The 22,620-nt window shown below is 31.1% G+C and overlaps 2 protein-coding genes across 4 annotated transcripts; one reads left to right on the plus strand and one right to left on the minus strand.

The window, feature by feature from the left end:
• The first annotated feature begins 1,058 nt into the window (after nt 1-1,058).
• Nucleotides 1,059-9,637, plus strand: LOC110626555 (protein CHROMATIN REMODELING 35). 2 transcript variants are annotated; one of them, XM_021772529.2, is made up of 7 exons: nt 1,059-1,223; nt 1,345-1,406; nt 1,801-2,288; nt 3,486-3,671; nt 6,224-6,382; nt 7,494-9,244; nt 9,327-9,637. In XM_021772529.2, exons 2-7 carry the CDS (start codon nt 1,370-1,372, stop codon nt 9,328-9,330), a joined length of 2,625 nt encoding a protein of 874 aa, XP_021628221.1. In that variant the 5' UTR covers nt 1,059-1,223; nt 1,345-1,369; the 3' UTR covers nt 9,331-9,637. The 2 variants fall into 2 exon arrangements, with proteins under 2 accessions (XP_021628221.1, XP_043817935.1); XM_043962000.1 differs by lacking the exon at nt 1,059-1,223 and having other exon boundaries at nt 1,355-1,496; nt 9,327-9,578.
• Nucleotides 9,638-9,940: 303 nt separating this feature from the next.
• LOC110626556 (BEL1-like homeodomain protein 7) lies at nt 9,941-16,647 on the minus strand. 2 transcript variants are annotated; one of them, XM_021772530.2, is made up of 5 exons: nt 15,880-16,647; nt 14,134-15,078; nt 12,004-12,383; nt 11,851-11,911; nt 9,941-10,942 (listed from the first exon to the last, which is right to left on the minus strand). In XM_021772530.2, the coding sequence occupies exons 2-5, from the start codon at nt 15,016-15,018 to the stop codon at nt 10,232-10,234; spliced, it is 2,037 nt and encodes a 678-aa protein (XP_021628222.1). In that variant the 5' UTR covers nt 15,019-15,078; nt 15,880-16,647; the 3' UTR covers nt 9,941-10,231. The 2 variants fall into 2 exon arrangements, with proteins under 2 accessions (XP_021628222.1, XP_021628223.1); XM_021772531.2 differs by lacking the exon at nt 15,880-16,647 and having other exon boundaries at nt 14,134-15,181.
• Between the last annotated feature and the right edge of the window lie 5,973 nt (nt 16,648-22,620).

Genomic DNA, 22,620 nt, shown 5'->3' on the forward strand with positions numbered 1-22,620 from the left:
ATTCATTACCAAGAATCCACAAGGCGACAAGTTCGTTAAAGAGAACCACTAAGCCAATTCATCATCAAGAATCCCACTAGGCGATTAGTTCATTAAAGGGACTCACTAAGGCAATTTATTACCAAGAATGCACAAGGCGATAAGTTCGTCAAAGAAAACCACTAAGGCAATTAATCACCAAGATTCTCATAAAGCGATAAGATCATTAATGAAAAATTAAAGGCATTTCATTGTCAGAATCCCATAAGACGACAATGTCATCTAAGGAAAATCAAGGACAATTCCTTACGAGAATTTCAAGAAGAAAAGTCAAAAGGTAACTTATTGTTAAAATCCATAGTTCGTTAAGAGAAAAAATTCAAATGCATTACATTGATAAGGAGAGAAAGTCCAAAGAGAGTAATGACCAAGAAAAAAATATTAAAGTGACAATTCAAAGGCACTCTTTGAGTGACTTGGTCCGATCACGTTAGAATCAATTAATTAAGATATTCAAATTCTATATAATTGAAACATTCTCAAAATAAGGAGACTCCTAGAACTTTAAAAATTAGGATTAAGAGAGTTTTCAATAAATAAATGAATTCTAATCTTAGTAAGATATCAATAACTCATAACTTATAAAAAGAATGGTTCAAATATATTTTTAAATTGAATTACTTTTTGGAGTATATATTTAGGATCTGTTATTGATTTAAATATTGAAGTTATTCTCTATGACCAATTGCTCGATATTATGTTACGGAAAAATTCAAAGGGATTTTAAAAATTATATATATTAAAAAATAAATAAATAGGAGTAGCACTATGCCATTATTCCGCTATGGAACAAGAGTAATCCTATTATCCAAACATAGAATTTCCGTAACTGTTGAATTTTCCGTACGTGGGACCCAGTATTACAATCGAAACTACTGCAGCAAAAGATTCACTGCAGCCGATCACAGTTTCTCAACCTCCTCGACAGCAAAACTCGGGATTTGTCATTGGCCAACTCCTCTGTTTCAGCCAATTAAACTCTTCCACACTTTTTGTTTTTTGAACAAAACTTCTCAAAGGTGCCAGGTAATTGCATGCACGGTAAGCTCGGAAGCAGAGAGGGTTAATTGGGAAGATTAAACACCGAAGTCATTTAGTTTACTTTGGAAATCGTTGAGGTCGCTCGATTCGCCAATTGAGTTTAGTTTTTCGATTCATGGCGTGGCCTTGAGCTCTGTGTGGTGGTCAGTATCAGTATCATTTTTCTGTTTTTCTATTGCTTTTTTAATGGATTCTGTTTTTTTTTTCCCTTTTTGCTTTCTATGATTGTTTGATGATCGAACCTCTTTGTTTCTTTGCTCGAAGTGTTGAAGCTCTGATTTGGTTGTCAATGGAGGCTGCTCTGATCGTTAACAAGACTCCTGGCGGTACCCTGTTTCTCTCTTTCTCGCTTGCTGTTTCTGTGTGTAGAGATTTCATGATAATGGAACATTGATCGTTTCCTCCTTTTTGTTAATGTACGTATTTGATCTGTTGCACAAATGGGGTGGCCCTTTTCTATGAACTCAACTTTTTGAAGAACTTGGGAGCAAAATTTTGATTTTACGTTGGCTTGTGGTTATTAAGTTTTTATTTATTTAGTTATTTATTTGAAAATATACCAATAATTTTGATTTTCAACTTCGTAAATTGTGTGAATAACTTCATAAAATTTGATCAGAGAGCCCAACAGTTCCGTTTTACTTCTGTATGAAAATGTAGCTGTTTAGGAAAGCTGTCGCTTTCTTACAGTTTTGTTTCTATGTTTGATTCTGTTGACAGAGTCATATTCAAAAGGACACAAAAGGAAAAAACTATCTAACGATGGAGATGGTAGTGGTAGCTCTTCTAAGGTTGTTGATTATTCTGATCCATTTGCCATATCCAGCTTCATTGATAAGTTAGATTCTGGTAGATATGGTAGTGTGACAAAAGACATTCAAGCTCTCATTTCTCGGAGGCTTCAACTGCTTAGCCCTCATTTGAAGAAGCATCCTTCACTTTCAAGTGTATTACTGGATGGGAAAGAGGTCCCGAGTGAAGATAATTCAAGGGCACAGGAATGTGTCGTTGATTTGGAGGATGATAGTGTTACAAATGATCCTCCAACAGCCCCAAGGCCTGTTGTAATTCTGGATTCAGATGATGAAGACGATGGAGATAGCAGGTCAATTTATCCCTTCCAGAAGGTTGTCTTGCCAAGTTCTGCTTATCCCTTCCAGGAGGTTGTCTTGCCAAGTTCTGCTGGGCAACTTATGGTGGACGCAGCTGTAAGTTTCTGTTACTTGTGTGATTGCGGAATTGCATGCTTGATAATGCAACTATAAAAAGATCTAACACGTATGCCACTGAACTAAAGTATTAATCCCAATCAAGCTGGGTAAGAAAAATATGTTATTTGCCTCCAAGGGCAGATGTATATTGGGTCCAAAAATTCTCGTTATAAATGCATATAAATTTTATTGTTGCCCCCTTGTAAAACTAAGATTTTTCCTCCATGCCCACAAAATTTCTCTTATAAGTATATGCAATTTTATTATGTCTCTCACTCGAAAACAAAAAAAGAAATTGTCCCACTAGTTTGTTGGACCCACAATTATCATAGATTAATATTATGTTTATTTTAATTAGGATTAATAATTTAATAGTTAGTTTAGCTCATTATTCATTTATACATATATTTGGCTTGTTTTAACTATATATCTAGGTATATAAATTAAATGAACTGTTTGCCCCCTCTGAAACTAAACTCTGGACCCGCCTTGTTTTCCCTGCTCTTGTTCACTTTGTTTAGGGTTATATCTCTAGAATTTATCCTATTATCATGTATGCATATATGAGCCTCTGATGTTTTATTAATTTTTTTTTGTTATTGGTGTTACAAGATGTGGTTATAAAGGATTCACATAGCCAACCCAACTAGTTTGAGATTAGAGCTTAGTTGTTATTGTGAGTGTTGCAAGATGTGTTTTGTTGGTGAATCCTATAGCTACTTTTCCATGTATGGAAGTGGATGATTCATGTTGCTGACTCAGCTTTTGAGCTGCTGCCTTCGTGCATATAGAGCAGAACCTAATATTCAAATGGGTGCTTCTTAAACAGTTACTTCCTTTTTGATGTGTTAGTGAATTTGAATGGATTTCTACAAGTTTCATGTAGTTTATCTTTGGATTCCTTTTCTTAAAATTGCTTGAGAGTGATGGAGTCCTTTCATGTAAAGAGGCTAGGCTTTCTTGTCTTGCCTGTTATGGGAGTCACCTTAATTTAACTGATGAAGCATCCTCGAAAAGGGGTAACATGGATAGTAAAACACCACATGCCATCAAATGATGCTTAAATAGATATTTCCATGTTTTATTTTCTTTTGTTCTTATTATACTTATTTCATTTATAGCACTGTAATTGACAGATTACTTGACTATTTCCAAATGTCTTTTTTTGTTTCTTGAATGGTATATGTTATTCAGATTCACACCCATGCTGACAGAGAAAATAATGAGAAGGCAATCTGTTTGGCTGGTGAAACCAATGAGAGAAATAAAGGTGTTTTTGTTGGTGTAGAGGAGTATGATTATAATAGTCAATCCAAGACTGAAGATGATGGTCTTGGAGACATTTGGAAGGAGATGTCAGTGGCACTGGAATGTACTAAGGTACTAATTTCTGGGTTACATGGAGTTTTAATGAAATAGATAATTAACACTGTTAATTTTTTAAATTGCAAGCGAGTGAAATTTTATTTTTTTTTTCTATTTTTCTTTACAAGATTATTAATCATTTTATATTACGTTAAATTATAATTTAGTTCCCTTGTCCTATATTTGAGTCTCTGTATTTTTAGAGCCCACCTATTGAGTTCATCACATTTGAATAAATTTACAAATTAGTCATGCCGTTAGAGTTACATTAAAGTTTTTATTGATTCTAACAAAGATGACCAAAATGCCCTTTATTATATTTTGTAATATGAAATAACTAAGTTCCTGAGATTATTGGAGTGTTCAACTTAGTATTTTGATTTAATTTTGATATTTTTACAATTTATTCCAATATTATTATGAGTTGATCCATAAATTTTATAATGATTTACAAATAAATATCTATAATTTTATACATTGATCTCTAAATACTATACTTATCTTCACACAACTCATTCTATTTTTACAAATTGATATCTAAATATTACAAGTATTTATGAATAGGCGTATATTTACAAATTAACCCCTAAATATTATAGTTATTTATAAACAATCTTGTACTTTTTGCAAGTTATCCCTAAATATTATAATCATAAGACCATGAATTTTTATAAATTGATCCTTAAATATTATAAATTATTTGCATAGAATTCCTGTACTTTTATAAATTGATTCCTAGATATTATAAATATTTACGAATTAGCCCTCATATTTAAATTGATCTTAAATGTAATAATTATTTATGAATAAGTTTTTACATTTTTGTAAGTTCATCCCTAGATGTTGTAATTATTTATTAATAAGTCTTATATTTTAACAGGGATCAATAAATATGATAAGGATCAATTTGTAAAATACAATGTATCATTCACAAGTAATTATAATATTTAGGATCAATTTGTAAAAGTATAGGACTTAAATATAAGAACTTATTTATGAATAATTTAATATTTAGATATTAACTTTTAAATATAAGGGGCTTATTCATAATTAATTATAATTTTAAAATCAGTTTATAAAATTATAGGTGCTCATTTGTAAGTAGTCATAATTTATGAGGATCAATTTCTAAAAATATTAGAATGAATTATAAAAATAAATAAATCAAAGGATTAAAACGTAGATTTCTCTAAATTTCAGGAACTTAATTGTTTTATATTGTAAATATAGTAAAAGGCATTTTAGTCATGTTGCTATAACTAATAGAAATTTCAATGGTGAATTTAATGGCTTGAACTAATTTATAGTTTTATTCAAATGTTAAGAACTTAATAGGTGGGTTTTAAAAATATAGGACTTACCGTAGATTTCAATAAAATACTTAGAACAAATTATATATATATTAATATGTACAAGAAATAATTTTACAACAGTTTAGCTAATATAGCACACACTTATATATAAGATTAGCATTAGATGCTTGTAGTTCATTTGGTAACTGTGGTTATATAATTACCTCATGGTGTTTGGATAGAGTTCTGGCGTCATCAATTGTTAATAATCTGTTAGTCTAATGGGTAAAATTGTTAACCTAAGAAAAGGGGGAAACAATTGTTAGTATTATGGGTAAGATTGTTGACCTAAGATATAATCACTTAAAGCATTAGACAGAAGAAAAGAACATACATAGTGCCAACCTAAGAAAAGGGGGAAATAGTAATTGTTAGTATAATGGCTAAGATTGTATTTTACTCTTATTAGAAGCAGTAAAAGTGCATTCTGTTGTAGTATAATGTAATAATGAATTATGGCTTAAATTTTAACTTGGCAGTTTGGATTAAATCAAAATGAAAATTAAGCAAACAAAACTACTAGCCTCTCACTAACATGATGTAGGACTCACTTCCATTAAGAAAGCCTCACAGTCTCACACTATTATAGTTGCATCACACAGCTAAAGAAGCTATTATTGCTGGACTTTATCGGCGTGAAACTGAATCAGCAAACTTTGCAAGCTTAGGTATTTATAGACTAACGAAGAATTCTAAGCCTTAAAGGACTTGAACTTCAAATATAGAACTAAAACCAACTAGTACAAATTTAGGTACTCTATGTTAAGACTCAAAATCTAGAAATTTAATCACTCTATGTTAAGACTCAAAATGTAGACTTAGATAAGACCCAAGACAATTTAGCGCAGCCCATTCCAGAAAAATGATGCAATTGCTTGATTCCCCTGATTTACATTCCTGAGCTACTGAACCGTCAATAGTAGCCTGCCAAGTCATTAATATAATTACCCTATGGAGTCTGTTGTTTGCACCGTGTTTTCTTCATTTTTTGAATCATTCATGTTGTACAAGCTCCTTTCTTATTTATGATATGTACACCGCCTAGCTTAAGGGATAGAATTCATAAATGACTTTTGCTAATTTTGCTTTATTCTTGTCTTCTATTTTGTTTGTAAGAAATAGTAATTTCAAATTTTGATTCGAAGAATATTCCTTGCAGTGTTTTTCTTTCGTTTTTTTTTTATATTCACATGTAATTTCTGTTGTTTCTGATAGGATGTTGCTGAATATCCTTCATCTGATGCACACACTCAAGAAGATGAAGAATATTGCGATCATTCTTTTGTTTTGAAGGATGATCTTGGCTATGTTTGTCGCATTTGTGGGGTCATTGAGAGAGGAATTGAGACCATAATCGAGGTTCAGTTTAACAAAGTAAGGTCATTGTTGCTATATTCTTGTTGATCTCATAATGCAGTACTTTTAATTTTCAATCTTTTTTAGTTTTATTCTCATAGTCGAGATTGAAGTGGCTACTAATTCATATATGCCAAGTTAATTGGTAGATGTTGCTATACTTATTACAACTATTTTCTTTTCCTGATTAATGAGGCTGCCCTAGAGCATGCAGTCCCCTGTTTATGCACACGGTGGGCAATAAACTGGACCAGTCCTTAGGATGGCCAGTGGCTACGAATGGTAGGAATTCAATTTTAGGTTGAGACTTCATATTTTGGTTGTCCTATAATGCTCTTTAAACAAATTTTCCTTGCTACAAAGTTACTTTTCTGTGAGATTTCTTGATGGATGCTTATATTTTGCTTATCTACTGAACCATGGATCTTGACTTTTAAGCATTAAATGGCACCTTTATGACATTATGAGGAGCTTTATGGAAAATAAAAAAGTCCTGTTGTACAGCAAGGTAGCCACTTTTATCAACGGGGCAAAACAGTAATCATGAATAAATTGTTATATGACATCATACAATGTGATTTACTGGCTTTCTTTTGACATGAAACTTACCTAAATTGTCCATGGCTGAAGTCTTTTGTGGTCAAATATGCAAAGGCTATTGAAGAAACTGCTTTGTGTTATGACTAAATTAAGTAATAGCCACAGCAACTTGGTGACTAAGTTCTTCAATACTAAGACCAGGTCTTGGCATTGGAGATCAAGTCTCGGCTGCCTATAAGCACACTTACGTAACATGAAAAGCATTACAAAAGGTGAGACAACACAGCAGCGAAGTAAAGCATGGATTGGAGTGAGGAAATTTGATGTATTGTGCTAAAGAGCATCCTCTCAATTTTCTAAGTGTTTACTGCCTTTCTGTTTTCCTAATTTTCTAATTGAAAACTTCTTTTTATCATTTTTGCTACGAATGTAAATTTTAATTGGAATTCATGTGCTCCCTGGATTTTTTTTTTTACCAACTGTATAATGCTGTGTGCTGGTACATTTGCAAATATCATAAACTTGGATCTTAGCCACTTGCTGCTTGTCTGGAATTCTTTTTTCACTTTGATATCTTCTCTCATCTCAGAAAAAAAGTACACGAACACATGCATCTGAGTCACAGCACGCCAAGGGCAGAGATTCAAATGAGATAGTTGGAATTGAATTATGCGAGCAAGATTTGATGGTGACTGACATCTCTGCTCATCCAAGGCACATGAAGAAAATGAAACCTCATCAGGTGGAAGGTTTCAATTTCCTCCGAAGTAACCTGGTGTCTGATAAACCTGGGGGCTGCATCTTGGCCCATGCTCCTGGTTCTGGAAAGACATTCATGATCATTAGTTTCATGCAGAGTTTCCTTGCTAAATATCCACAAGCTAGACCGCTAGTGGTGCTTCCAAAAGGAATTTTAGCTACGTGGAAAAAGGAGTTTCAAACGTGGCAGGTTGAGGATTTCCCACTGTATGACTTTTATAGTGTGAAAGCAGATGGTCGTACACAGCAACTGGTGGTCTTGAAAAAGTGGGTGGAGCAGAGGAGTATTCTTTTCTTAGGGTACAAACAATTCTCATCTATCATTTGTGACAACATAAATAATAAGGTTGCAGCTGCCTGTCAGGAAATATTGCTCAAAAGACCTTCAATACTCATTTTGGATGAAGGGCATACTCCTAGGAATGAGAACACCGATGTTCTCCAGTCACTGGCTAAGGTGCAGACACCTCGGAAGGTGGTGCTCTCTGGCACCCTTTACCAGAACCATGTCAAGGAGGTATTCAATATATTGAATCTTGTTCGTCCAAAGTTTCTGAAATTGGACACCTCCCGGGCCATTGCCAAGCGAATTATGAGTAAGGTACATATACAAGGAGTGAAGAAGCATCTCAAACCTGGAGAGGCAGTTTTTTATGACTTGGTTGAGCATACGATACAGAATGATGAAGATTTTAGAAGGAAAGTGGCTGTCATACAAGATCTCCGGGAGATGACGAGCAAGGTACTTCATTATTATAAAGGAGATTTCTTGGATGAGCTCCCTGGACTTGTTGATTTCACTTTAGTGCTCAACCTTAGTCCAAGACAGAAGAAAGAAGTTGAAAAATTGAAGAAAAAATGGGCCATGAAATTTAAAAGAAGTTCTGTTGGGAGTGCCATTTATCTGCACCCAAACTTGTACAATGTCTCTGAAAATTCCAACTTGAATGATGGGAAAATGGATGAATTTTTGGAGGAAATGAATGTGAGAGATGGAGTGAAAGCCAAATTCTTCATTACTATGTTGAACTTATGTGAGGCAGCAAAAGAGAAGCTGCTAGTTTTCAGCCAGTACTTAACACCATTGAAATTTTTGGAGAGACTAGCAGCAAAAGTGAAGGGTTGGGTATTAGGAAAAGAAATGTTCGTGATCTCAGGTGATTCGAGTTCCGATCAGCGAGAGTGGTCAACGGAGCAATTTAACCATTCCATTGATGCAAAAGTTTTCTTTGGTTCAATTAAGGCATGTGGAGAGGGAATTTCTCTTGTTGGGGCTTCTCGCATTATAATCTTGGATGTTCATCTGAATCCATCAGTTACTCGGCAAGCAATAGGGCGTGCATTCCGTCCAGGCCAAAAGAATAAAGTGTATGCTTATAGATTGATTGCTGCAGATTCACCTGAGGAGGAAGATCATAGAACTTGTTTCAGGAAAGAAACTATTTCAAAAATGTGGTTTGAATGGAATGAGTACTGTGGTTATCAAGATTTTGAGGTGGAGGCAGTTGACCTGAAAGAGTGTGGTGATCCCTTCTTGGAAAGCCCGCTGTTAGGTGAAGATATAAGAAAATTGTACAAAAGGTTAGCACATACATAATTGTTCTATTGAATTCCCATTTTACAGATCTTTGTTCTGCCTGCATTATGATTTCTATATTTTCAGGTAAAAACCCATGTGATGTAGATGAGTTGCTGGCTGGGGACTTGAAAGAGGAATGTTAATTTTGTGAAAGCAGAAAAGCATGGAAATTTTGTGTTTTGTTTTCATTTTGTAAACATGATATTCAGCAGTGTCTATGATAATCTTCTTTTTTTATTTTTAATATTCTGTGAAGTTCATGATTGTATTTTTCTTCTTGGGAGCAAATTTGCAAGGGGTACAGGGATCTAAGAATCTTTAGACCTATCTTCGCCAGAACTTGTATTGTTGCCATTATGTAAGCAGTTTTTAGCCGTCTTTAAAAAATTTTAGCCTACGACTTAGTTGAGTTCATCGTAGGAAAATAAATGAATAGAAAGGCAATGCCGTTAACGATCATTGTATCGTTTTACTTCTCCAGAAGGATATTGGAGCAATCCTCTATAATAATTTCTTGACAAAATGAGTCGGGATTTGAAGGATTGACATTATACAACATGAAATGGAAGATGTAAGCATCCCATGAACGTTGAAGCCTGTCTGGTGTTTCTGCTTCTGTTGCTACTTTTGATATTTTTAAACGAAAAATACGAACAAAATTTACAAAAATAGCATAGTTTCAGAAGTTTCTCAAGAGATGGCCAATTCCTACCACCTTTATTTCAAACCACTAATTCCCCTTTTTCTGGTTTTCTTTCAATACCAAAGTTGTAGCCAATTGTACAATTCCCTTACAAAATATTAGACAAAAATATGTATCTTTACAATATGCTAATCTTCCAACCAATTCTTTTGATATACTACAATTGTGTTTTATGCACAACCTTCCTTTCACCACTTGAAAGTAATGATAAATCTTTACTAGAAGTAACAAAGAAAGTTGGCTGCTACTGTTCCAAAGCAATTCAAAAGTGACCCATGTAATTTATTCATGCGACGAAATCATGTAACAAATGGGAGGAACTGAACCTGTTTTGCCTGTTCCCTGGATTCAGACACTCGAAATCTGTGTTCTCTGCCCCCACAGACGATGCTGCTGCCGCTGCGCCATATATATCATCATCTCCTCTCATGGAAACAAAACTGTGATGGGTTGCGCTGGACATTGGCAGGTTACCGCCCTCACAGTGTTGCAACCCAAGAGTAAGAGACACTCCACTTCCAGTTCCAAACCCTCCGACCTCTGACATTTGATAAGCAGCGGCAGCTGCTGCCATAAACCTATCACCACTCCCATCAGAGTGAACAATGGCATCAGGGAACAGACCGCAATCATCAACACTAGGCCTTTGCTCCTCCCTTAGCTTCAATAACCCGTATTCAGTAACAGCCTCACTACGCATCATATTTTGGAAATTGCTTCTTGCAGTTGATCCTCCCATTTCTACATGAGGAACATGATCAGATTTGGAATCCAGCAACTGTACAGCACTGCATCTTTCGGTTGCTGTTGAACTGGCACTTTGCTGCATGTCTTCTCCTCCGTCTTTGTAGTTTCTCAAGTCGCCTTTCGTTGCTTTGGTTGCATTTTCAGAAGATGAATTGGAGTCCATCTCTACATCACCAATCTCTTCTTTGTACATCTCTTCAACCATGGGCTTCCAAAGTCGCACTCGTGCATTGATAAACCAATTTGAGACCTGAGCAAGGCAACAGATTAAAGCCATGAGAAAAGTGCATTATATTTTACTGGTAATGTCTGGATATAATTAAAGTCATGAGAAAAGTTTCTGAATCCAAGTTAGAGTTTTAATATGATTAATCATTCCATGATTCATGAAGATATAAAGACATAGCAAACTAAAGTCAACAGACAGTAACCACTACTCTACAACTTTCAGAAAGAAATATAGAATCTTCACTACTTTTGTTGCATGAGGATCACATATACATTCAGAAATTGACTCATCTTCTCTGATATGCTCTAACAACTGCTAAATCCAGCAGAATGCATGTGGCTACTTATTCAATTTCACCCATATACTTATTGTGCATGCTTAATTTAAGCCATTTTCAATTTTGTATCCAAATTAAGCTAGAAGTTTCAATACAAGCTCAATTCTGCCCAAAATTAGAATTTTATGGGCTAAATTTTTTTAATTATCTCAACCATCAAGAAGCTACATTTCTTAATTTTTCATGTTAAATTTATTTACTTCTTGATTTAGCCCAATAATGAAGAATCTCTTCTCTTTTTTTTAATTTTCTTGATTTTTGAGCTAAACCAAGCTAAAATTGAAGCTTCTAGGCTAATTTGAACTTCCCTAATAAGTATGGGGTGAAATTAAGCATTAAGCCAAATGCATACCATTTTTCAGATTTAAGAAGTTGCCACTATTCTTGAGCATGGACTATACTCCTTTCAAAATTTTCAGCAACTAACCGAGTGCTGCCTGATCTTCCCCAAACACAATTTTGAAAAATTATATGCAGTGGGTTTTACTAATTTGGTGGTAAAAGGGACTTGTCCTTTTGACTCGCTTATGATGATAAAGACACTCTAGTCTGCCATTTTTACTGATAGATAAGGATGTTATTTTCATTTTACCTGACTTCTAGTCAAACCTGTCTGCCTTGCCAGCATGATCTTATCAGAATCCTTTGGGTAACTGGTGAACATCAGAAAAATCTATTATGTCTTCACAAGAAACAGCAATACCAAAACTGAAAGAACAGTAGAAAAAGCCGTTGTCGGACTTACGGATGAAGGAAATGCTCAAACAGCCAAGCACGAAGAATTGAAACAGAGCTCTCAGGCAAACCCCTTTGTGGCCTCCATGCATGTTGCTGCATCATACCAAGCTGCTGAAGAGCTCTCTGTTGCCTAAGCTGCTGATCCACATACCGCAGACGAGTTATTCCAATCCCTTTACCATTCTCTGATGTTTCTTGATCTCCCAGGCTTTTACGGGTTGCCTGAATTTGGCCACTTATCGCATCACGCAAGCACCGAAAGTGGCGGGATATAGTCTGGAGGGCAAGTGCTGAATATGGTTTAGCTGCCCCACATCCTGCTATCACATCAAATGATGAGACCACAATCTGCATCTGATGATAATATTGTTTGTACCTTCTATCCACCTGTGAAAATAGAACTCTTCATTAGACCTCTAAAAGTGAGAAGCCAAAAGCCTTTAGCCAAAATCCTGTTGCATATAGACAAAAATATCATACCAAAAGAATATAATGCAGAGATGAATAAAAACAATAATCCATGAATCCTGATATTTCAGTAAGATATGCCTGTCGGCTGTGCTAAAGAAAAATAGATGCAGTGAGGTATTCTATAAAATATGACAGAATCAGAGGGGCACAGACATCATAGTCATATCTAATGCAGCAATCTTCTATGCATACACCAGGCATTGATAAATTGCCAAGGCAGGCACCACCAATGGGTAGTCCAGGTGGAAGTGGGAAAGGTGTGAGTAGAGATCCTAGGTTCAAGCTGTAGCATTCTCCTCTTGTACCAAAAATATAAATACATAAAGCCAAGGAGCCCTGTGCTTATCCCAGGTGGTAAGGGGTTGAGGTTTGGTAGAGATCCTAGTTTCAAGCTCCACTCAGGATTTCGAGTATGAGCTGAAGAATGATTTGGGCATCAGTCATTCATGGGTTAAAGCTTTTTTTTTAGTCTCCATTCTGATGGGACTTTGCAAGTATGGGTTTGCCATATCATGGCGAGATCTTAGGTCACACTATAAGCATTCCACATCCAGAAGGCAATACCTTTCACTTTTTGTAGTTTTTAAAATCTGTACTGATATTTTGGTTAATTTTTTAATGAAAAGCCTAGCTTCTGATTAGTTCCTCTTAATATCTTTTCAAATTTTCAACGAAATGGTCTTGTTACCTCAATATGACACCCTATTAATAGGATTTGGAATTGGAAGTGATCCTTAGATAATATATTGAGGATGGGGTAGTTTTAGATATTGGTTCCTAATCAATCGGAAGTGGTTTAAGAAACACAGACCAATCTAAGATTATGCATCTCTTTCTTTCAATTTAATTAAGTTTTCCTTCATCTCCTGAAACTTTGGATTCTCATCAGTCTATGCTGTTCTTAATATAAGATCATATTTACAGGTAAATTCTGAAGTTGCATGAATTGTACAATGTAGAAATTTTCAAAAGCTCTAACACTCTCAACTTGTACCCTAAATATAAATATCTATAGCCAAGGTGCCACCTGTAGTTATCCCAAAAGAGACCTAGGTTCAAGCTGTAGTAGTGTAATCCTCTCCTCTTGTACATAACTAAGAAGAAGTTCAACATCTTATGAGAAATGAATTTTAGTCCCTAACTCTATCTAAATGCGTATCTGCACAAGTGCAAAATTTCCCATTGATCAACAATAGCATATACAAAGTCACGAGAGATCGCATAATTCTACATGAATAATGTAAGAACTGTGATCAACCCCTCAAATAATATACTGTAGCATGAAACAAGACAGACCATCTACACTTTCAGCTGCAATAAGCAGCACACTTTAAGCAGGACTTTTCTAGCAGACAACTTCACATTTAATAAACCAAAATGGCTGTAATTAAATAACGAATTATAGAGCCAATCTGCACCTTATATTTCTTCTTCACTCAACATTACTTACAAACACATAGACAAAGGTATAGAAAGAGCTAAACTTTCGTGAATTTAACCAAGTCAAGAAATCACCAGCATTTCGCAACAAGTTGATGAAAAACAGCTAAATTAATACAAGGAAAGGCACATAATCACTTTCATAGCCAAGATAACGACAAGTAGGAGGAAGGATATTTGAATTCAAGAATATAGGCTGTGGAAACTATTAATGCATTGATCTTACCTCGTCCAACATGGATAAAAGCTTACTCAACTTGTTCTGCAATTCTTGTCTTTCAGCATGTGACAGCTCACTATTGGTGGATTCTTGAGGGTCTGCAGACCCATTCTTTGATTTGCTGTCACCGCCTTTTGGACTATTCAGCCCATGCTCATTTGTGCTTTGGTTTTTCTCCTTGTCAGGCTGCTTTAGAGCCTTTCGGACATTAACAACTTCATCAAGAAGTTGTTGTGCTGCCTTAAGGTACTTAGAATTTGGAATGGTTCTTGCAATACTGTTCATTCCATAAGGAGATAAATCCCCTTTATTTGAATCTTGATTACCTCCAGAAAATCCAGGTGGCAGATATTCAGCACTTTTTGTTTGTTCATCTCTAGAAGAGCCATTCCTGCCACTGCCCTCACCCATAATTGATGGATTAGGACCTAAGAACGAAGCCAGGCCAGGATTCGAGTTCCTGTAGGGGATGGAGTGCATCTGGATTCCAGACGGAATTTGTGTACCAAGGCTGAGGGACAAGCCCTGGCCTTGTAAGTTATGTCCACTATGAATAATGCCAGAAGGTCCACCCATTGAATGCATAACTAGCATCTCATTTCTACTATCCCTCCATGCATTAAAATCATGCTCCCCAATTCGTGATCCACTGAGATTTGACAAGATTTCTTGCTGCTGTGGGGTTGAATCAGGTGCCTCCACAGAGTGAATTTGAATGCTGTTGTTTTGCTGATGAGAATTCCCGGCCAAGGCGTCCGAGTATGATCCACCTCCATTCATATACATCATCATATTACCAGGAAGAACTGGTGTCTCAGAATATGAACCCGGCATATATATCATTGGTGCAGCATCTCTTTGGTTATTTGAACCAGCATAATAAGTAGCCATTTCTATTTGATTTTAGATCTTCCTGCTCGATTACTTGAGACAGATTACACATCCAAGGAACTGAAAAAGCCATTGGAAACAGCTTCTATTACCAACAGCTCTATCATGCTTCAATTCCAAAAGAAAGAATTCCAGAATTTGAATTTGATCGTTTAAGTGTTTACTGATAAGTTCCATTCCCTCATGCAAAAGCAATTCACCAGAACAATATGCAAAACAAGAAATGACCAAAGCCAAAATCAATAAACACCATAAGCAGATGCCAAAGCCATTAACTGGGTGGCAAACATGTTCATGGTTACATTGGTCAACAGGGAGCAATACTGATATATTCAACCATAGACAAAGAAGCATCAAACACCATAAGATCCGTGTATTTAAATAATCTCTTCATCAAACATAGTATACATTGGGTTTCAGGATTTTGAAAAAATACATTGACTTGAGAATTATAAGGGACAAATCCTTAGTTACAATACAATCAAAAGAGCATCTTTATCACAATATATCACAAAAGAATTCTGCAGTAACAAGTCCAAAACCTAAATCCCACTTAAAGCACCATCAAAAACTATCATTTGTATGAAGCCCAGTAATAAAAAAAAAAAAAAATCTAAAACAAAAGCTATCAGAAAGCAAAAAGCAAGACAAAACCATCATCTACAAATCCCAATAGATATTTCAGTTAAAAAAATAAGTTAAATTTAGAATCTTATAATCACCATCCTCATCTCATCCTCCTACAGGCACAGAGAGAGACAGGGAAGAGTGGAGAGAGATGAAAAAGAAAGAATAATAAAATAAGAAGAATTGTTGAAAAAAGGGGATAAAGGTCCAAGAAATCAAGCAATAAAAAATTACCTGGAAACCAGTAAGACTTGTGGGTGTTATGGGGAACACAAAACCTCAAAGACACCACTCGATCTGCTGATAACAAATCCGATCCCAATACAACAAAATAAAACACAAAACTTCACTTTGCATTACATACTCCTGTTAACCTATGCATACAATTGCAAAGGATATACAACAAGAAGAAGAGGGGGAAAAAAGATAAAAATACTCTTTTTTTTTTTTTTTTCAAAAAAGAAAAGAAAGTGATAATTGGATTTGGAAGTAGTAATGAATTTCCTTCACTTTTGATCTTTTTCTCTCATCATATATTCTCTAGCCATCATTCCATGAAAACCCCACGTGAGCATCTCTCTCTATCTCTCTCTCTCTCAGAAAAGACTCTCAAAGGAAATGATAACTTTCTCTTTCTAGCAATCCTTGTGTGGCTTTTTGAAATAGCTTCCTCTTTTTGATGGGTTTGAGTTTTGGGTTCTTTGGTTGAAACCCCAGTTGAGGAAGTGGTTGGTACTTGACTTCTTCTTCTTCTTCTTCTTCTTCTTTTTCTTGTTTGTTGTGGCTGTTGCTGTTGTTGTTGCTGTTGTTGTTGTTGCAGTTCTTGGGTTCTATGGCTGTTGAAGATTGAGTTTGGTTAAGGAGTTCAATCTCTAACTACCAGTTGGTAGACCTAAAACCCTCCCTTAAACCCTCATCTCAAACACCATTACCCATCTCTCTCTCATCCATAAGCATGGATGGAAGGTCTGGCTTTGCTGCAATATCCACCATATAAGCATATTCTATTCTTTTTTTTTTTTTTTGAATTTTTTTTTTCAATTTACTATATATATATAAAATAATATTATTTGTTTGTTTAAATTATTTTTATTTGGTTGTTTTTATTATATTTGAAATGTAAGACAGTAGGAGGAGCACCATTAGCATTAGGTGTCCATATCACTATTTTTGTCCTTTTCTTCTAACTAATGTTTGAGTTTTTGCATTGGGCTCTGTATTTTGTTGTTTTCCATTTTTTTATTCTTTTTTTTTTTTTTATGTCTTTGTTAACTTCCCTGTAATGGATAGAAATAACTGAGGATGATCCTTTTTTTCATTAAAATAATTTAAATTATATTTACATTCCATCCTTAACTTTCTTTAATCCACTGTTACAAACATTCCCCAATCTATTACCAACATTTTCTGCATCTTTTTTTTTATAATCATAAATATTAAATTTTATTCATTAAAAAATAAATTTTTTTAATAAATATTTATTTTATTAATGAAAATTAACCCTTAGTCTTATTAAAAAATAAAAAGATCCAACCAGTAATTTCAATGCAATGTATAAGAGAGGCAATAAATTTTATTTATTTATAGTTCCACAAAAATTATCCTAACCAAAATCCAACTTTATTGTATATTTTGAGTATTTGAACAATTTAATTTTATATTTTTTCATAATAATTTATATATTTTTTATTAATAATTTTTATCTTAAAATTTTAATGTTTTTATTTTTTAAATGAGAATATATATAAAAAAATTATAAATATTGTAATAAATATATTTTTTTACATTTAATTAATTATTTATATAAATAAATTTGATTAATGAATACAAAATATATAAAACTCTTTATTCTCAACTCATCACGGTATTAATTTTTAAATTTAATTATATATTATATGAATTTATTTTGATGGTGTTAATAAAAATTAAATAATTGAAAATATCTTCCCTATTATTATCCCTAATTTTATTGATCCATCCTAATGGTATTCATAAAAGAACAAACAAAAATATTATTTTACCCAAATTTTCTATTCTATTATTATTATTAGTTCACGTTTTTTAGAAAAAGCATTGGTTTATCTAATTTTTTACGTATTTATTTAAGGGGAATATTCCATTTATTCATGTCCTTGGAAATTCAGTATTTTTTCTAAACAACATATATTACATTATGAAAAAAATTATAACAAAATAATAAAAAAAAGAGATAAGAACTGTAAGGCTGTCAAAGAATTTAATTCTTGCCGATTAATTTATTGATTTTTCTTTACATTAAAAATGGTATGCAGTGATATATTTTTAAATTTAAATCTTTTTGTCTATTTAAAAATAAAAAAGAAAATTACTTCATCTTATGTAGTTCATAATTAATATCTTAATTTATTAAACTTTCAAAATTAATAAAAATATATATATATTTATATGTCATCACACAGATTAAATTATAAACTGTTATCATAAAAAGTCTAATAAATTACAGAAATCTCATCTATAATAGAAAAGATTAGGACATCGTAACATTTGGTACTCCACCAAATTACAGAAATCTCACCTATAATAGAAAAGATTATATCATAACATTTGGTACTCTATCAAAATTTATTCTCTTTTAAATCGGTTAAGTTTTCATGTATAGTATTATAAGTAGAAAATATAATATAACAAATTTCCATTATATCTATAATCGGGAATCTCTTATATATTATGAGATACTAGTCGAATTTTTAGAAAATTTAATAATTAATTTTATTTTGTTAGAGAGTAAAAATAAATATAAAAATAGTTCAAAATACATAATTTTACATTAAAAAAATTTAAAATATACATTTTTATAAATTCATTATATAAGTTCAAAAAATCTATTACAGTCAGTATGGCTGTTTATAGACATTAGCCACTTCCCTGTTATTCATTTGTAGATTGATTAGTTGCCGTTTAACTCATTTTCGACCATATCAATATGATACTAATTCACCAAACGAAATATTAAATGCAGTTCAATCACTACTACATTTTAGACTTTAAAAAATAGTAGTTTCGAAGCGATTATGAAATTATTACTGCAATATTATTAAAATAATAATTTAAAAAATTATTTTTTATTTTATATAATAATATATTTTAATAAAAAATTTATTTTATATTTAATAAAAGTAATTAAATTATTATCTCATCCATAATAGCGAAAACATATATAACAATTTTTAAATTACTGCTATTAATTTATATCTACAGTTAAAATATGTAACATAATAATTTATGACGTTGCTTTAAATTTATTTTATAATAGTTAGTTTATTGTAAATTTTTAATTTTTATTTAAATTTTTGATTAGTAATTTTAGTTGATAAATTTGTATCGTATTGATAAAAATACTTATTTAACAAGATAAAATATTATTAATTTTTATAACTATTATATTTCATAAAATTTACATATTAATTTTAATTATACATAAATTTTGATAAGTGAATTGCATGTACTATTCAATTTATGATAAAGAATAATTACTAAAAGAAATTCCAAAATAATTAATTTATTCTCATAACTAAAAATTGAAGAGACATTGATGTTAGCCTGTCAACGGGGTCAGTACAATGGTAGACATTTCACAAAACATCTTTATTGAAAAACATGCATAAATATTTCGGTATATTTTTTGGTAAATTATTATTAAATTTTTAAATTTTTATAAAATTAATTAATTTATTTCTGAAACATATTTATATTTTATAAAATTTAACTTTTTATTCTTTCTGTAAATCATTAATTATCTTAAATTATTTATATTATTTAATTATTATAATTTTAATTATATATATTATTTATTTTTTTATCAATATAAAAATAAATTGATTGACTATTTTAAAAAAATAAAACATTTAATTTTACAAAATAAAAAGCCTTTATAATTGAATCATTTGAAATAAGAATGAACTCAAAATTTAAAAATTTTATAGTATTTTTTTTAAATACAAAACCAATTATTATCATTTTTTATATATATATTTTATTTAATCTCTATTTATTTGTAAAAAATAATTTATATTTAAAAAATATTTTATATGAAAAATATTTTTCAATGAAATATTTTATTTTTTATTTATTTAATTTTAATATAAAAAATAAAATTTATTAATAATTTTATATATATAAAAGTTTTAATAAGAATGTGTGAAAAATAATTTATTTAAAAAAAAGTTATTTTCTTAAAAAATAATTTATTTTTATTTTTTATAAAAATATATTTTCTATTAATTAAATTTTCTTAGCCGTAGAAAATATGAACTAATTTCAAAGGAAGTACAAATTCCAAGTTTCTAATTCTGATTACCTCTATTTACTAATTGAATATGACATACGAGTAAAGACTAATTTTAAATTCTTCATCTATGAACTTAAACTTGTAGATAGAATGGAATAGTTTCTTAATAATTTGGAAATTTTAATTAAGGATTTTTTTTTCACTTTTTATTATTATTATTATTATTATTATTTTGGAGTGTACCCTTTTGCAATTCCAATTATAATTTGTTAAATGAGTAATTAATTTAATTGGGTGACATAGTCCATGACCTAAATTAGATTTGCCTCTATCATGTTGTTATTAGATAGTGATTAAGAGGGACGTGGGTCAATTTCACAAATTCATCTAATTATCTTAGGCTCTTTATTTATTTAATATAACCCAATATAAGACGATCTCTAACAACATGCAATTAAATTTAATACGCACATTTAATTTGATAATAAATATATTTAAATAAATTTAAGAGATTTTATATTTTATTTCTTCAATTTTTATTTCATTTAAAAAAATATATTATATACGTATAATTATTTTATTAACATTTTAATTTAATATAAATTTTTTTTATAAAATTTCAATTCAATAATTTTTTAAATTTAAAATTTTATTTTAAAGAAAGTTGAAGTTTTGCATTTTTGAAAATTTTTATTTAAAATTTTTTTCTTATAAAATAGATTATTTCAAATGAATAGTAAAAAATAAAATTCAATTTTTAATCCCGTTATTTAATTATGGAATGACTTTTTGCATTATTTTATACTTGTATGATTTAGAACAAAATATTCAACATTCAACAACCATGAATAAGAAAATATATTTTAAAAAAAAAAGGATTAGCATAAGATTAGCAACCTAATTGAGATTAGATAAGACACTTTTAATAAAAAAGAAAAGGGTTAGCCCTAACTAATAAACACAAGTGGGTAATGCTAATTTTGTTCAAACATCACCCACATTGATTAGCTTAAAAGAAAGACAAAACAAATGCAATAATTATGACTTGCAATTCCAAAATTGATAACAACCACCCTTACCCCTTACCCCTCTTCTAAAAGGGGCCAAACCCATTGGCACAGTTTGGTAATAAACACAAAACCCTACAATGAAGAAAAAAAAACTTAGTTAGTCCCTGTAATTTAATAAATTAATTATTTAGTCCTTCTATTTTTAACAACTCTTATTGTCTTTTTATATAATTAATTATTTAATTTATTCATAATATATAAAATGACTAGAATTTTGTTGTTCAAAATTAGCCTCTTTATTCAGGTCTACAATTTTAAAATTATAATTATTTAACTGCTGAAATTTTATTTTGAAGTTTACAACATTGGCTAAGTAATTAACAATTTAAAAAGACACTGACTAATTATTATATTTTTAAAAATAAATAAAATAGAAAATTTAATTTTATTATTTAATTAATGTATCGATTTTCATATTTTTAAAATCAAACACACAATTAAATTTTTATATTTTCAATTCATTTAAAAATCAATTCTTCCATCTATTAACTGCTGAGTTTAAATGTATTTATTGTCTTTTTAAATTTAAGATATTTAATTAAAATAATAATTCTTAATAAACTCTTCAATCTTTCTATTATTATTTTATAATATATTTCAGCCTGAAGAAACAATTTCAACAAATATTAAATACTGTACCTCTCCCTTCGTTCCTTAAAATATTAGTATCAAAACATTAACGGCAATTCAAATATCGAATTTAACTAATTTTAAATATTTTTATTCTTCAATTATCATTCATCAAAATACTTTAATTCTTAATAATTTAAATAAATAAAAAATAATAATCTACAAAGAAATTTAAATTTTTTACGTTTGATTTGTAAAAAAAATATAAATAATAAATAAAATCAATTGATGATAGAATATGAATGACTATCTATTAACAGCCTATTAATCATAGAATATGAAAAATGGTATATCAATTAATGACCTGACGATTAGAATATAAATATTATTTTACCGACTGACGACTTATGATCGATTGATGATCTTGTGAAAGACTCGATAATATAACAATCTATATAATATGAGATATATTATTTTAAATATTATTTTATAAATAAATTTTATTAGGACTAATTTATTTTAACTTGATTTTTTTAAAAAACTACAGTATTATTTTCTTTTTAAACTTCCATGGACTATGCAATGTACATGAAATAGAGTTATAAATTTAATATAAATACTCCTCTTATGCAAGACTAATTCACATCCACCAGACTTTGAATACAAGGATTAAATAGAAGTTTTTTAAAAAGAAAAAAAGGGGGTGATGCATTAACAGAGGGGCAGAGACTTTTGACCTCCTGGGTTAAAGGGCAATGGGCTTATTCAATACCTTTGCAGAAACACTGACAGACTTTTTCTTATTGGGATTCGTAAAAAGAAGCTAAGAGAAAAATCTAAGGTTTTAAAAAAGCATGCTTTTTGATTGGTTGATGTAAGCTGGCCGAATTAACACCAGGACTGAATCAGAGATTTCAATTTGTAATTTTTTATAAAATAAAAAATTACAATAATAGGGTTAAGCAATTTCAGCTTTAATTTTACTATTACTTTCAATTTAATTAAATTTAAAAACTTTTTTCTGACTAAATCGAATTTAATTTTAAAATATTTTTAATTAATTTACTC

This window comes from Manihot esculenta, chromosome 11 (genome assembly GCF_001659605.2).
Source record: "Manihot esculenta cultivar AM560-2 chromosome 11, M.esculenta_v8, whole genome shotgun sequence".
NCBI classification, from domain to species: domain Eukaryota; kingdom Viridiplantae; phylum Streptophyta; class Magnoliopsida; order Malpighiales; family Euphorbiaceae; genus Manihot; species Manihot esculenta.

Excerpts from the sequence above, each read along its gene's own strand:
- LOC110626555 (XM_021772529.2), top strand. The coding sequence starts at position 1,370 with ATGGAGGCTGCTCTGATCGTTAACAAGACTCCTGGCG. Across the intron at positions 3,672-6,223 it reads TGGCACTGGAATGTACTAAG|GATGTTGCTGAATATCCTTC; the intron begins GTACTAATTTCT and ends TGTTTCTGATAG. Across the intron at positions 6,383-7,493 it reads TCGAGGTTCAGTTTAACAAA|AAAAAAAGTACACGAACACA; the intron begins GTAAGGTCATTG and ends CTCTCATCTCAG.
- LOC110626556 (XM_021772530.2), bottom strand. The coding sequence starts at position 15,018 with ATGGCTACTTATTATGCTGGTTCAAATAACCAAAGAGATGCTGCACCA. Across the intron at positions 11,912-12,003 it reads TTTGAGCATTTCCTTCATCC|TTACCCAAAGGATTCTGATA; the intron begins GTAAGTCCGACA and ends GATGTTCACCAG. Across the intron at positions 10,943-11,850 it reads CAGGTTTGACTAGAAGTCAG|GTCTCAAATTGGTTTATCAA; the intron begins GTAAAATGAAAA and ends TGCCTTGCTCAG.